A 15384-nucleotide genomic window follows, 5' to 3' on the forward strand; every position below is an offset into this window, starting at 1 on the left:
CATATTTGCAGGAAGATTTGGGCAAGATTAAAAAGTCAAATTAAAACATTAATTCATTCATTTTGGTCAAAAATATGTATGTTTTCGTAAAGTTGAGGTGTCAAAGTATACTACAGGCAGAAAAACCTCATTATGGATAAACTCAATTTTGGAGCTGTATGTCATAATTTAAACACAACGACGTCCAAAAGGTTTTCCCAGCGGCCGCACAAATGAGATCCCACCATGGATCCACAATGTTGGACGTCCCACCATTCATTCAAATCGTAACTATAAATACAACTGAGAGTTTCAGAAACAATTTTAAGAACCTGAGTTTCCATGCTGTTACTGACATTTTTCCCTTTTATCACAGCTGAAGAGTGTATAGTTCCGGTGTTTCATTTTATTAAACTGTATATTTGTTTTATGAAATACAACTTACTCACCGATTTGTATGGAAGCCCATTTCCATCACTGAGGAAAAAATTAAAAAGGTCATTGCAATCTCACAATTCTGACTTTATTTCTTGCGATTATGAGTTCATATTGTGCAATTTTGACTTTATTTCTCATAATTGCGAGTTTACATCTCAATTCTGTCTTTTTTCCTCACAATTTAGATGTCAGACATGCACCGACAAAGCATCAATCGTTCTCTATAAATAGGCTGTATAAGGATAACACTCATCAGCTAGTCCAGACAAGGAAAACCAGACGCTAGCGTGCACTCGGTACCTGAAGTTAGCCACATTTCAGGTACTGTGTCAAGTGAATGTCTAAACTGCAAGAAAAAAGGTAAGAATTGTGAGATGTAAACTCACAATTGCGAGAAAAAAGTCAGAAATGCAAGATATAAAGTTGCACTTACCTTTCTTTCTTTTTTTTTTTCTCAGTGGTGGAAACGAGCTTCTATAGATGGTGTCCATAAACACTGTCTTAAAACTAGCCATTGATTGAATGATGCAAATTTCAACAAAATGGAGAAATTAGCGAATGTTAGCTTGAATGATAAAACATAAAAAATAGGACCAACCAATATATATTAGCCTAAAATATGAGCGCTCCATGTAGCATAAAAAGCTTCGTAAATGTTACTTGATCAAAGTTGTAATTCTAAATTGTTTTAGAGGAATACCATTAGTCACTGCCAGCAGTATGAAATAATTCTGTTGAAAAATGTCCTTCATACACTTGTTAAGTGTTTGTGAGGCTGTATGCAAGTGTAGTATGTTATAACTCAATATCAACCCACTCTTAATAACAAGGCCTGCTAGTCCTCTCCTCTTAGAGACATACACTGTCAGATGCACAAATCCTACACAGTCTCTGTAAAGAGACCCTCTCTCCTCTCCTCCTACACCACTTCTTCTCTTTGCCTCCTACACATACCTGCAGCCATCTCCACCTAATCTGCCTTTCTGATAGAGAGAGAGCACTGCATCATACCTGCAAGCAATCGAATGATCATTTCTTCAATCTAAAGAAAGTGGAATAAAAGACACATGAAGGTTCTGCTGTTTCCCTTGTGAAGCCTGTGTTATCTGCTTCTCTTTCTCAGAGCTGTAGGCCTATGACTCAGCTAGCAGAGAAATTGTTGTCCACTCTTCCTTCATGGCGTAAAGTGACTGGACCAAACCAGCTCATGTCCTGGCAGCAGTTTGTGGTTGATGTACAGGACCAGATCAACCCTCTGGTCAGCGAGGAGGACCTGCGAGAGCTAGCTTTACAGCTGCACAGCATGGGAGAGGTGTGTATACAGTGTGACTGAACCCTATTCTGATTGTCTTTGAGGAAGTTAATCACGACACACATACAGTCAGTGCCAGAATTATTGACACCCTTCAAGAGAATGGACAAAATAGCTTTCAAAATTCAAATTTTTTCTACCCACCTTTATAAAAAAATTGTTTTCAAGAACTTGACACTTACACACACTCTAGCCTCATAAGACTTTTTATCCAGGAGAGGTTTCACCAAATATATTTGGTGTAACATATTTTGTGGGGTGCCAGTAGTTTTGAGCGGGGTATGTTAAGCATATGTTTGGGGGAAAATTAATTGTACAGTGTCCCTATATATCTATAACATCAAAAATAATCTCAAAATATCACTTAGTTGATGTGTTATTCATTTTTGGGTGCCACTGAGTTCAGTGGTTAAGGTGTTGGACTTCTGATCAGAAGGTCATGAGAACAAGGCCCTTAACCCTCAGTTGCTCAGTTGTGTAAATGAGATTAATGTAAATCGCTCTGGATAAGGGCGTCTGCCAAATGCCATAAATGTAAATATTCTCTAATTGACAGTAGAAATGGTTTTGAGTTCATGCATATTCAGAACATGTTTATAAATATGCAGAACTTATATGTATTTATGTGTATGTTAATGGATGAGCTGTGGGTGGCTTTGGTTGAATAGCAATCCCTCTGTTGTTCCAATTACACTGCCTACACTGTTTTTAGCAGTGTAACAACATCAAAACAGCCAGGGTTAGTCATCTGGCATATTATGTAAGAATGTTCTCATGTTGTGAACAGTTGGGTTTTTTTTGTTTTGTTTTGTTTTTTAAACAATTATTCAACTAAGGCTTTTGAACTGTTGTTAGAGTGACTGATGAAAAAACACTTTCATATCCACTAGATGGCTGTGTAATGACATCTAGCATTAGTAGTTGTCCTTCTTTTGTATCGCTTACCATTTGGTAAGAAATTGTTCCATCTGGTTTAAATACTACGCTAATACTCTAGTATTCCAAAGAAAGAAAGATGACCAGCACTGCCACTGCTTGGGGATTTTTACCATTTTTCTCTCTCTTTTTTTTCTGTGCCTTAGATCAACATCATACAGAGTGAAACTGTCCAAGACGTGGTTCTCTTAGACCCCCGCTGGCTCTGCACCAATGTTCTCGGCAAGCTCCTCTCCATTGAAACTCCAAAAGCCATCCACCATTACAGGGGGCGCTACCGCCAGGAAGAGCTCCAGACGCTGGTCTCTGAGGGAGACGTAGATGAGCTCCTTCAAGTCTTGGATGCCATGGACGTATGTGCACGTGACCTGGCCAACCCTGGTATGGTGGATGTGCCTGCCCTCATCCGTACCGGTGACCTGCAGCATTCCTGGACTGATGAAGCAGATGAAGAGGTGGAGGATGCCTTGCTGTACGGAGGTGTCCGCTTAGTCCCAGCCGAGCACTTGACGCCTTTCCCTTGTGGCCTTTTCCACAAACTCCAGGTGAATCTTTGTCGCTGGAGCAGGCAGCAGAGACCGGAGGCCGAGGCAGAGGAAGTTAGGCTGTGGACCGGAGGTGCTCGGGTAGGAGTTGGTGGAGCCGATGCTTTAGTACTGCTAGTTAATCACGGACAAGGTCTAGAAGTACGGCTGAGAGGACCAGAGTCTGAACGTAGCCGATGTTACGCTTTGCTGGATACGCTATGTGGAATGGCAGAAGGGCTACTTGCTGCTACTCTACCAGGCCTGCTAACAGCCCGTCATTACCTGAGTCCTCAGCAACTGCGAGAGCATCACGGACCTGTCATGCTTTACCAGCCCAGGGACTTCTTTAGAGCTCAAGCCCGGGGTGAAAACGCGTTAACCAACACCATGGGTGGCTATCGGGAGAGCTTTGCTAGCATCGTTGCTCTAGGTTGCACCCAAGTCTACAAACAAGGAACTCTTGGCGGGGATGTATCTGTAGCTGAGGTTAGCCTCCTGGCTCGACGCAAGCTCAGTCGCTTGCTTGACCCACCTGACACCCTCGGCAAGGACTGGTGTCTTCTAGCCATGAACCTGGGCCTTAGTGAGCTAGCTGCTAAGTACAGCCCCGGCACCAATGGAACTCCTCCGGCTGACCCATTTTCTGTCCCAAGCCCAACAGCGGCACTCCTTTATGACTGGAGCCAACGTTCAGACTCTACTATTGGTGTCCTGGTAGCTAAGCTAAGAGAACTTGGCCGCCGTGACGCAGCTGATTTTCTGCTAAAAGCAGCACCCGTGTTCCGGGTCAACATGGACAGTCTGGGGACTCCAACAGAACCTTGCGGCCCAGTCTGCAATGGAGGAACGTCTTACAACTCCATCAGCTCCGTCATCTCACGCTAGAGCACAACCTGTGTGCATGGAAGAACATGTGCAATTTAACCTATGGAGTGTTGTTATCTTTCAGTTCCTGTGTTGCATAAGACTGTAATCTGTGAAGTTTGATACTTTGTACACATCAATCTTCCTGCTCTATTCTTTCTGAATGTCTCATTTCTGTGAGTGTGCCTACTTTACGAATCATTTTTAGCTCAATTTTTATTGTTTGTTTATTTGTTTGTTTTTTTAAGTGACAGCGTTGTAATATCAAGGAAAATCGAAGGATTTCTCAATTTCGGATTCTTTTATACATTTAGATATGTATAAGGCAATGGTTTTATACACAACCTTTTGAGAAAAGGCTGCGTAGTTAAGTGCTTGGCCCTGTTACTTGGTGATGATTCAAGCAATTGAGTGCCTTTTTCGATGGAAAGCCAATTCTTTATGAGCCATTATGAAATTGCCTAATGCCCCTTATTGAATTAAAAACCCAAGGTCTTCTAGCCTTAAACTTGGACTTGCCAGTATTTTAGCCATTTCAACTTTGAAATCCATTTTCTAACTATATTGCTAATTTGATAGAGATTGGGGTTTTAAAAGGTGCAGTTTACGATCATCTTTTTCTCAAGTTTACATTTTCTTATGCTAGTAGTTTTAGCAATATACTACTATATAAACTTGAAACTGCACCTGTATCCACGCTGGAAATTTAACAACTGAGCATAACATTATAAATAAATACTTTTAATAAATCTATTTTAACCACACCTTAGCCAAATTAATACTCTTTGAATTAATGAAATATTATTGGATACCACAGGTACATTTTAAAGGGTACGGTCCTATAAACAGGGTTTGAAATAACATAGAAAGCAAATGGAAAATCATTCAACAAGACGTTTTGAGCTTTTATTTGACATGCAATATCCTCCAGTTGAATCAAAGGGCCATTTCATTTTGAAAACAGCTGGAGGATTTGCTACAACAATGCTTCATTTTACATGAGTTTAATTATAAAAGTTAGATACAGACAATGTTTCTTAAATATTGCTCTTAGGCTGCTGTATCTCTCTTAGCTTATTTAACAACACAAATGTTTGAAGGAAATTTGTATTATTAATGTGATTCCTTTTTTTTGTGTGTTTCGAAGCATGATCTAAATATTGTTACAGTTATCAGCTTTAATATATATTTTATTTCCCGTGTGTTAACAGCGTCCACGAGGAGCTCAGACAGTTTCTTTCAGACATGCACTTAAACTGCAAGCTAATGGTGCTCTTTTCAGTGGAACTTTAACCAAAAGGATGCCTTTCTGTTACGGATTGAAATCGAGCAAAGGTTTTGTGAAATGTTTCAAAATCAAGACAATGTATATTCAGTCTCATTTAGATCTGTGACTTGTAGAAACCACGCGCCCTCATCTGAGTGAGTCTTTAGCTTGGATTAGCTCGTGTCCCATCATACTTGTAGTATACAGAACTGTTTGGGGTTTTTTTTTTTTGTAATGGAACTGAATGTATTTCTTGTCAGTCAACTGCAATGGCAAACTTAGTCTTAGTGTCACACACTTTCTTTTTCTTTCACTTCTCTTGTGTGAGAGATAAAGAAAAAGGAGGACACCAGGAAGCTCCTTGAACTTCCAAACAATCCAGTTGTAGTTTTTCTCACATCTCCATTACTTCCCCAGCTCCCCCGTTAAAAATAAAATAAGAAAAGGGAATCGTGCATACTTGCTATTCTAGAAAGCACATTTTTATATATTGTGATTGAGTCTTATGTATTATTGAGCGTTCTCTTTCTCTGTTTTCAGTCAATTGTTGAGGTTCATGTTTTCCCGCTTTTCGAAAACTTCTGGACTTCATAAGTGGGAACGTGAACCAGGCGTATTAAAGACTTTGTACAGTCATCCCTTTGCACAGAATGTTTCTTCTATTTATATTATATTCCTAAAGCATGTCTCTGAATGCCATGTGCTTAATACTTCCTTAAAACAGTGTAGTACATTTTTATAATAAATTGTTTACCTGATCAAGTTTGGCTGTGTTCGTTTTTAAAGCAATGATTTCGAAAATGTTTTGACCATCACACTGTTTCGAAAAAGTCACAGGATATCACTGAACCTCTCTTTGCTGCTGATTAACTTGTTGTGATAACAGATGTGTTTGTGACGCAGGAGGATGATCTTCAAGGGTTCAGAAAAGTGCGCAGCCTGGAATTCTAAGCAGTATTAGGCGGGGGTTTTTTTCTGTTCGGCTGTAGTTGGAGCTTTAAAGGTTTTGATGCACCAGAACCATTCAACTCTACACTGTAGACAAGACACACAACCATTTTTCTCACATTCTCTCAGGTTTATGGAATTCTCACCATAAATTAACATTTCCCCCGTTATATGTATATCCATTGTCCGTATATAATATAGGGAGGTCATTTAATATATGTACTGTTATAAACAAAATGGCATTTTCCTTATCTAGTTATCTAAATGATTCTTCACCTACTTCTAAATAATTCTTAGTATTTTCAGCAAAATTAGAACTTCAGAAATAAAGACAGATTACTGTAGTTTAGAGCCTTTGACTCTAAAAGCTGGGGGATGGGGGGCGGTTTACAAATAATGTCTGGTACAGGACATGTCAAGGCACTGGATATTCTCCTATGTCGTCTTCGTTTGTGTTGTGGAAATTATGGCTGACTTGAATTTCAAGCTGAACAGCTAGTGTTCGCTAATATTGCTTACATTGTTAAAGGCCACATTTACTCTCTCTTAAAACTACGCACAACGTAAGAATTTTAAAACATACTTCACGAGTGTTATAACGTGTATGTATTAAATTAGATGCAGGTTGCATTTCATCAGAACACATTCTGTAGCATTGAGGTCAAGATGGCTTACAGACCTAATGTTAGTTCACCTTGTGGTTGTCTATCATCCAGTCAAAGGCAGACAAAGGTTATTGTTTGAGAATCTTGAGTCATTTCGACTAAATTATGAGGCTGCCTTAGGAGGAGATTAAGGCTAGTGGTTTAACAGTCACTTAGTGACCGCATTAGGATATCAACTTGGTGTCCTTTGGTGGCATTATCTAACCTTTGACGTTTGTGTTATTGGGTATATTGATGCTGTCATGGAAATTAGACAACACTCGCAGATTCGTCCTCTGAAGGTAAAAAAAGGTTTATTACAGAAGGATGGTCAATACAGGACAGAATAAATCAGGATAGAATAATGAGAGCGCTCTGAAGAGCTTGTGCTGAACCACTACTATATATATATATATGAAACGCAGAGCATGATACACTTCTGTGTACCGATAAGAAGCGGTTTGAGGCAGTTCAAACAGGCTTTGTTTCAGGGTCTTAGATGTGCAGATGAACCTTGAACAGAAGTACATGTTTGTGTCTCTGTATAGCAGATAAACATTCTGTACTGATCTTAAGTGACATGACATGGCCTTCTTAGGCGTTATCCTCTGATGAGAATGAAACAAAACAAGAACAAAACTATTACAAAGTAAAAATGAACAATTTCCCTCACATTTCCCCATTTTATCATTACAAAATATGATAACTAAAATTAACAGAGAAATTACAATGCTGTGAATACATCAGAACTTCAGAAACCTTTCACGGTTAAACTGAATTCATCATAATGCAGATATAATGAACACACTAAGGCTGTTTTTGCTGATATAAAGTATCCTGTAGTCAAGCAAGCTTATTTTAAAGTGAAATGAGAATCGTCATGGTCAAAGGAATATTTACAATAGGTGTGAAATGGATGTCAATGGGTCGTCATCGTCAGTGTCGCTGGGAGAATCTGATAGCCCGCTGCAGCGTTGGGAAGAGGAGTTTTCACAGGTCCAATTCCTGTGTGTGGAGGTCTCCCAAACAGTATCCCAAAGGGGCTAAGCCCATCCTAAGCCTGTTTCAGAACAGCATTTGTTCAGTCTGTTTTTTAGTGTCCTATTTTCTCTCTCTACCACCCCACAACTAGCTGGATGATATGCACAGTGCTGCTTTAAGTCAATACGCAAATATTCACCCACCTACTTAAGGGCATGGCTCACAAATGGTGTGCCATTATCACTGGAGATTATCATTATCACTACCGCGTCTGAGTCCTGTTTGGACGTAGGGACATGGCCTTCTCTACCTTCAAACCTCAACCCACGTTACGTTTTTTTTATCTCAGTAAAATTTACCTGTGCATTAAATTTGCCAAATGTATCATGTACCGCTGATATGATGGAATGAGTCAATGGGGCATGCCACTTGATAATAACCCGCCGCAAAAATACTAGGCCTCTTGTGCTTCTTAATAAGTACTCTCTTTACTTATTTATTGCTCAAACCGGACTCTTTCCGTTAGCAAATATTTTTACTGTTATAATCTCTCTCTCTCTCTCTCTCTCTCTCTCTCTCTCTCTATATATATATATATATATATATATATATGTCGGTATATATCTTAGTTTTGAAGCTGTGATCTAAGAAACACCAATATCTCTGCCATCACAGAGGCGAAGTTCCTGGAACTTCTTACAAGAAATCACTCCATGTAATACTTCTCTCAATCTAATACACGCATTTCTTATATCATTGACTCTAAATTCTAAATTCTAAATTCTAATTCTAAATATCGGTCTTTCGCTCTACACAACAAAGGGCAAACTGCCTCTGTGTCAACACGACTTCAGAGTGAAACTTTTTCACGAGCGTCCTCTGGTTTGCTTGTTGTCCAGAAAAGCTGAAAAGACTCGCGCAGTCCAGCCAGGAGATGCCAAATTGTCTTGGAAAATAGACAACACTCACAGAATCGTCCACTGAAGGTGAAAAAAAGGTTTATTACAGAAAGATGGTTAATACACGATAGAATAAAGCAGGATATTTGCGCTTGTGCTGAACCACAATGCAGACCAGTTGATTGTTTAAAATTTGCACGACACATGAATCTTTAATACGTAATCCTTACATAATAAACTCAAATCTTACTTTTTATGAACAATAGTTCATATAATTTGTTCCTGCCACTACACTTCAATGAATGGATGAATGAATGGATGGATAGAAAATATGAAACTTATGTGGAAATTATTTTTGTTTTTGTGTTGCTTGCCATATTCATTGGTTTAACGGATGTATAAGGTCAAACTGGTACATAATGTTCTAGACAAATGAATGTACTCCAGGCTGGCTTTCACATCCAACACCAGAATCAGCCATGTTTATTCTGTTCTGTAGGCCTTATGTCTCAAAGCTGCAGGACATGTAACATTTCAGTATACAACATTTAAATATATTTCCAAGAAAAAGTCATTACTTTAGTCTTTGTGTAAGCTGCTGCTGATAGACCTGATAGACCCACTTTATCATGTCGTTTTAATGTGATTTGGGATCCCATGTATCCTTTGAGTTTCTTACCCAATTTTGGGAGATTAATCATAAACGATGATTAAATGAACTCTTCAAAGACGCACCCAAATCTTGCGTTTCATCATAATGTGTGAAAACCACAACCTCATCAGCCGGGAAATGAACCACGTGCTTCCAGATCACATGTTGGATTATTAATGTCGGGGGGCGGGGGCGGAGTCAGGATGGGTTTCGACCAATAAGAAAGTGTGGAATTGCGTCTTTGAAGCCAGGCTTTATAAACTTGCAGTTGTTTTCGACGAAATCTATTCATTTTAAGTTTTCCTCAGAAAAGGTAAGGGTTGTTGTTTTGGGTTTTTTTTTTAATTAAATGTTTTTGTATTTTTGCGTGCTATTTAATTTATGTTTAGGTGATTGTTGATTAATTTAAAAACCTTTTTGTAAAGAATGCAGTCTGTATTTAGAGTATGGCCTTGTTTATTATGTATGTTTACGACAAGGCCGTCGTGCTTTGGTCTAAACCGCTTTGTTTTAGCGTCTTGAACATGTTTACTAGCCTACACCGGTCTGGGGTTTTACTAGGTTTTATTTGTAACTGTTTCGGCTTCTTTAACGCCGCGATATTAAAGATGTTTATTGCTATCCGTGTCCATAGAGGTTGTTTTAACTCCCTTTTCCATCCTGTCTTTTATCTCCCATTATTTTTTATTTTATTTTATTTTGTCCTCCATTTCGGTGCTTGGGTTTCAGTCTCGTTTTCGTTTTCCGGGAAGCTCCAGCGTTGTGAATGCTGATGGCCACAAAAGAACAGCACGTCCCTTCCCTGTTTTCCCGAAGCCTTCTCCGACAGACGCCATAATGTTGTTACCAAAAAAAATCAGTATTTGTGAGACGAGTCTGTTAATATAAACGAGCATAATGTATCAGCTCAAGATATAAACCCCCAGCCTGTTTGAGATCAGCTGTTTGTATTTATTTATTTAGCTAGCTCATATCTTGTGTACTGCATAGCCGCGTGTCGTGACGTCACACCAACTGTTTCTCTGACTGCGTGTGTGTGTGTGGTGGTTCGATTCGATTTCAATTATGTCTTTGATGTTCCATGGAAACATTTTCTCTCTTCATTTGATTGTTTCAGCTCTTCACCATGAGACTGTGTTTGGCCGTGCTGGCTGTGTGCCTCAGCACTGTATTTGCTGCCCCCACTGTGGACAGAGAACTAGACGGTCACTGGCAACAGTGGAAGGAGTGGCATAATAAAAATTATCACGAGGTAAGTGCACTCTCTGTTCCCAAACATTTTTATTTTTTAACCTTCATGTTTTGTGGACTGACCTGATCACTTCCTCTCCCTGTAGAAGGAAGAAGGATGGCGGCGAATGGTCTGGGAGAAGAACTTGAAAAAGATTGAGCTGCACAACCTGGAGCACTCGCTGGGCAAGCACACTTACCGCCTGGCAATGAATCACTTTGGTGACATGGTGAGCATGATAAAATGGCTCGATGTTGTCCTCAAATATTACTTCTTGTACAGCTAGCCTAAAAATTGCTTTGAAATGTAATCAGTCAAGTCAACTCCTAGAGTTTCTGACTACTGTTCTGTGCATGTGATATTCAGGTTGCAGCCATTTTCTGAATGATGTCTGTGTGTACAGGCATTGGAATATTCCTGTATACATGGTTGTTTCTAAGTGTGCCTGAGTTGTCCAAATACCTAGCCTACAGCTAAGCATCTGTTAGTACCCACGATTCCTTGCAGCCTGTGCATATCTCTTTTTAGTAGATATTCTGACTGTGTCTACATGCAAAAAATTTGATTAAAACTGAAAGTCAGAATATTGTCTTAATTTGAATTGGGCAATTGGACTGCACTGTTCGACTCCATACTAATTGCAGTACCAAATTCTGACTGAGATTGGAATATTGATGTGCATGTAAATGTAGTCAATGTCTTCTGTATATACAGATGCTGCTTCACTTGAGCAGTGCATGCTGGCTTATTGTGGATTAGCTGTTTTTGTTTGTAAAGGCAAATGATTAGTCTCTGTAGCAAAAGAGACCTCAGATTGTTTACAATAACCTCTTTGGCTTAATTAGTCTTTTTAATTGGCAGAACAGATGACCAATGATCACTCTGGTGGCCTTTAAACTAGAAGTTTACACATTAAAAAGCATTACATTGTGTGCATGTGAAGTTAAACTTGATGCATATACCTATTAAACTGCTCTCTACTACTGACAAACAATTGTTTGCACAGTACATCTTCATAATTTATCATTTTGCATAATTCATGGTCTAATGCAATCTTTTGAAATCTCTCTTTAGCCCCATGAGGAATTCAGGCAGGTCATGAATGGCTACAAGCACAAGGCGAGGAAGATCAGGGGATCTCTCTTCATGGAGCCTAACTTTCTGGAGGCCCCAAGCAAGTTGGACTGGAGAGAGAAGGGATATGTAACTCCTGTCAAAGACCAGGTGAAGAATCTTGCTCAACTAGCCTTAAAGACCACTTGAATGTTGGTTCATGCCTATGATTCCTCATTCTTAAGAATGAATTATTGTTGGGTATTCCTACATCAAATGCATGACTACTTTTTCATCAATTCATGATGGCCATGAAAACTTCACTCATCATTGATTGCTATTGTGCAAAATGCTCAGGGCTGTTTAATTTGCAAAGTTGTTAATTTGGTGTTTAGCACTTGCCTTTAACTCTTGAGTGTTCAGCAGCACTGTGCACTTTCAGCCCTTTTAGTTGATCTGGCTTAAGATTATTGTAGGATAAAACTGGTTGCACAGCTTTGTATAAGGGTTAGATGTAATTGCTATAGGCAGTTCTGACAAATATTCAGTAAATGTCTGAACATGAGTCATGTGGCCACTTTTTTTTCTTTTTTCCCCCATTTTCGTCCCTACTCAGTGTGCAATTAAGTTCAGGTCCAGTGGTTTTTACTCCAGTTGTAGAGACATGACGGCAGATAATTGTTATCCTTGTTCTTTTAGGGTCAGTGTGGTTCTTGCTGGGCCTTTAGTACTACTGGAGCCATGGAGGGTCAGCAGTTCAGAAAGACTGGCAAATTGGTGTCCCTCAGTGAGCAGAACCTGGTTGACTGCTCTCGTCCTGAAGGCAATGAGGGCTGCAATGGGGGACTCATGGACCAGGCCTTCCAGTACATCAACGACAATGGTGGCCTGGACACTGAAAAGTTTTACCCCTACCTCGGAACTGTAAGTTGTTAATTGCTCCAGGTTAAACTAGAAATTTAGGGTGTTGTCCATATTGGCATCCTTGTAAAAGGAGTACTAAGCTGTTTGTGTATGCTGTTTTCAGGATGACCAGCCCTGCCACTACGATCCCAATTATAGTGCAGCTAATGACACTGGCTTTGTGGACATCCCCAGTGGTAAAGAGCATGCTCTGATGAAGGCTGTGACTGCAGTTGGTCCAGTGTCTGTAGCCATTGATGCTGGACATGAGTCCTTCCAGTTTTACCAATCAGGTGAGATTTAAGGTCTGTTTGTTCTTTGTGACCAAAAAATTGGTTCCAACTCATTTTGTTTGCAGTAGCTACTATGCAATTTGGTTCAACAGTAGCAGGTGCTATTACAGATGTAGCTTGGCAGCCTGCATCTCAAATTGGTTTGTTCTGGTTAGCACAGCTCCTTTTCTTTGTGTTGACTCTATTGTCTTGTCCACAGGTATTTACTATGAGGCAGACTGCAGTAGTGAGGACTTGGACCATGGAGTTCTTGTGGTTGGCTATGGCTATGAGGGTGAAAATGTGGATGGGAAGAAGTACTGGATTGTCAAGAACAGGTATGAGTCAATTTGTATGTAGAGCAACAATAATGGGTGAGGGGGGCAGGGGTTACCCAAATATTTAACTGAAGCAGTGAGGTACACTAGTGTGTCAGAACTTTACAGTAAGGGGTAGCTTGCTGTATTGAGGGCTTCTAAGAATCATAGGTGGGTCTTCCTATATAGTGAGATGCCAAAATGGATACATGAATGAGTGTGCATGTATGCAGGTGATCAGATTGTAGCTGTTTATCAAGCCAAGTAGCATAATGTTTCACTTTCCACCACCCTGCCCTCATTGATGGCTTGAGAGTAAGTGGTGGACAAATGCCAAACCGTGCCCCTTAAAACTCTAGGGTTGTTTCATGGTAGAAGCCCAAAATTGTGAAAGTAATGGCAGTTGTCAGGCTAGATTTTGGCATGACAGTTCCCCACCCGACAGACACTCCTAATTTTGTCTTTGTTCTATTTACAGCTGGAGTGAACAGTGGGGCAACAAAGGCTACATCTACATGGCCAAGGACAGACACAACCACTGTGGCATTGCTACAGCAGCCAGCTACCCACTGGTTTAAGAAGAACCTCCAGCAAGGCTTTCAGAAGGCCTTGTCTCAATCTCTTCAGTAGTTCACTACCATAAAGTGTCTTCCCTGGTGTTGTGACGCACAGCTGCATTGAAGAGCTTGTTAATTGTGATAAGGGAAAGTATTCATCCCAATTTGTGTGTGAATGAAGACCTATTGAACAGAACTGTATAGGTCTTTCATGAAACAGTTTTACACATTTTATGCAATTGTTTTAAGTAGGGTCTTTAATTTTTTATGTAAATATTTAAGTTGGGTGTGTAGCCAAAATGTAAATGCCTTTTTGTTTTTGTCTTTTGTTTCATGATCACTTAAACCAGTTTCAGTACACATTTCAGTTTCCTGTACCCCTTTTTTTTTTTTTTTTTTTTTTTTTTTTTTTTTTTTTTCCCCCCCTCCAAAGCAATTAAACCATGTGCTGATGGTCATTTCCTGGTTTGGGTTTTATTTTGTTGAAGTGCATGTTTTTGTTTATTGCTTTAGTCAGATCAAATAATCAATGTATGTACACAGCCTGGTTACAAAGATTTGCCATTGCTTTTGAACATGTACACTAGTTGACTAAAATCTTGGAATTGACTAATCTGTTGGTCCTGACTTGATTGATTTAGTGCTGTGAAAAGTATCTGGTTTCTAAATGGGGGGGGGGGGGGTTGTTGATAACTAGTTGTTGGATAACTTTCTTTTTTTAAAAAAAAAGTTATCCGACACTCCTCACCAATGTGGGGGGGGGATTGCACCTTTTTTAGCCGTAATAACTGCAACCACATGCTTCCATCAACTGAAACAGTCCTTCATTTACTACTGGTACTTACTCCTATTCTTTGGCTCACTCTTGCCACATAATCCAGTTGCACTTGAGTTTTAACTTATGGACTGAAGACCTGACATTCTCCTTTAGGATTTTCTGTTAGAGAGCAGGATTCATGTTTCCCTCAATTATTGCAAGTTGCCCAGGCCCTGATGCAGCAAAGCATCCCCACACAATCACACTTCCACCACCATACGTGACCATAGGTATGGTGTTCCTTTTTTTTTTTTGTGGAATTCTGTGTTTGGTGTATACCAGATGAAATGGGACCCATGTCTTCCAAGCAGTTCCACTTTTGGCCCCTCAATATGCAGAACCTTTTCCCAAAAGGTTTGAGGATTATCAAGGTGTGTGTTTACCAAAATTCCGATGAGCCTTAACCCTGGTTAGCAGTGGTTTTACATTGCCATTTTTCTGAATGTGGGGTCATGAACAGTGACCTTTTTATTGGTGCGAGAGAGGCCTGTAGGTCCATTTGATGTCTTTGGTTCTCTTATCACTTGCTGGATGAGTAGTTGCTGTGCTTTTGGAGGAATTGTGGAAGGTTGGACACTTCTGGGAAAGTTCACCCCCCCCCCCCCTCCATTTGGACTCACTGTGGTTCTTTTGAGTCTTGGAGCCTGAAATAGCTTTGTAACCCTTCCCAGACTGATTGAAATATATTTCTGAAATTCATGAATCAACAGGCCCAGTTGATATTGGACAAGGTGTTTTTTTTGTTTGTTTGTTTTTTTCTTTTTTTTTGCTTCAATAATTAACATAA

The 15384-nt window shown here is 39.8% G+C and overlaps 2 protein-coding genes across 3 annotated transcripts in view; both read left to right on the forward strand.

Annotated features, from left to right (window-relative positions):
- The window catches only part of dapk1 (death-associated protein kinase 1), a 74638-nt gene extending 68557 nt beyond the window's left edge, over positions 1-6081 (forward strand). For both annotated transcript variants that reach the window (XM_053610443.1, XM_053610444.1), the window contains exons 25-26: positions 1541-1729; positions 2812-6081. In XM_053610443.1, coding sequence (XP_053466418.1) covers positions 1541-1729; positions 2812-4077 — 1455 coding nt within the window. In that variant the 3' untranslated portion in view covers positions 4078-6081. The remainder of the gene's footprint in view (positions 1-1540; positions 1730-2811) is intronic.
- A 2678-nt stretch (positions 6082-8759) lies between these two features.
- ctsla (cathepsin La) lies at positions 8760-14389 on the forward strand. Its single transcript, XM_053610447.1, has 8 exons — positions 8760-8882; positions 10565-10699; positions 10785-10907; positions 11753-11902; positions 12431-12655; positions 12759-12927; positions 13127-13244; positions 13702-14389. The coding sequence occupies exons 2-8, from the start codon at positions 10574-10576 to the stop codon at positions 13799-13801; spliced, it is 1011 nt and encodes a 336-aa protein (XP_053466422.1). The 5' UTR covers positions 8760-8882; positions 10565-10573; the 3' UTR covers positions 13802-14389.
- The last annotated feature ends 995 nt before the right edge of the window (positions 14390-15384 follow it).

Source organism: Ictalurus furcatus, chromosome 22 (genome assembly GCF_023375685.1).
Source record: "Ictalurus furcatus strain D&B chromosome 22, Billie_1.0, whole genome shotgun sequence".
Lineage (NCBI taxonomy): Eukaryota > Metazoa > Chordata > Actinopteri > Siluriformes > Ictaluridae > Ictalurus > Ictalurus furcatus.

What these genes read in the sequence shown, in the direction of transcription:
- ctsla (XM_053610447.1), top strand. Translation starts at nt 10,574, where the DNA reads ATGAGACTGTGTTTGGCCGTGCTGGCTGTGTGCCTCAGCACTGTATTT. An exon ending in TTTACCCCTACCTCGGAACT is followed by an intron (nt 12,656 to 12,758) that starts GTAAGTTGTTAA and finishes TGCTGTTTTCAG; the next exon opens with GATGACCAGCCCTGCCACTA. An exon ending in CTTCCAGTTTTACCAATCAG is followed by an intron (nt 12,928 to 13,126) that starts GTGAGATTTAAG and finishes TCTTGTCCACAG; the next exon opens with GTATTTACTATGAGGCAGAC.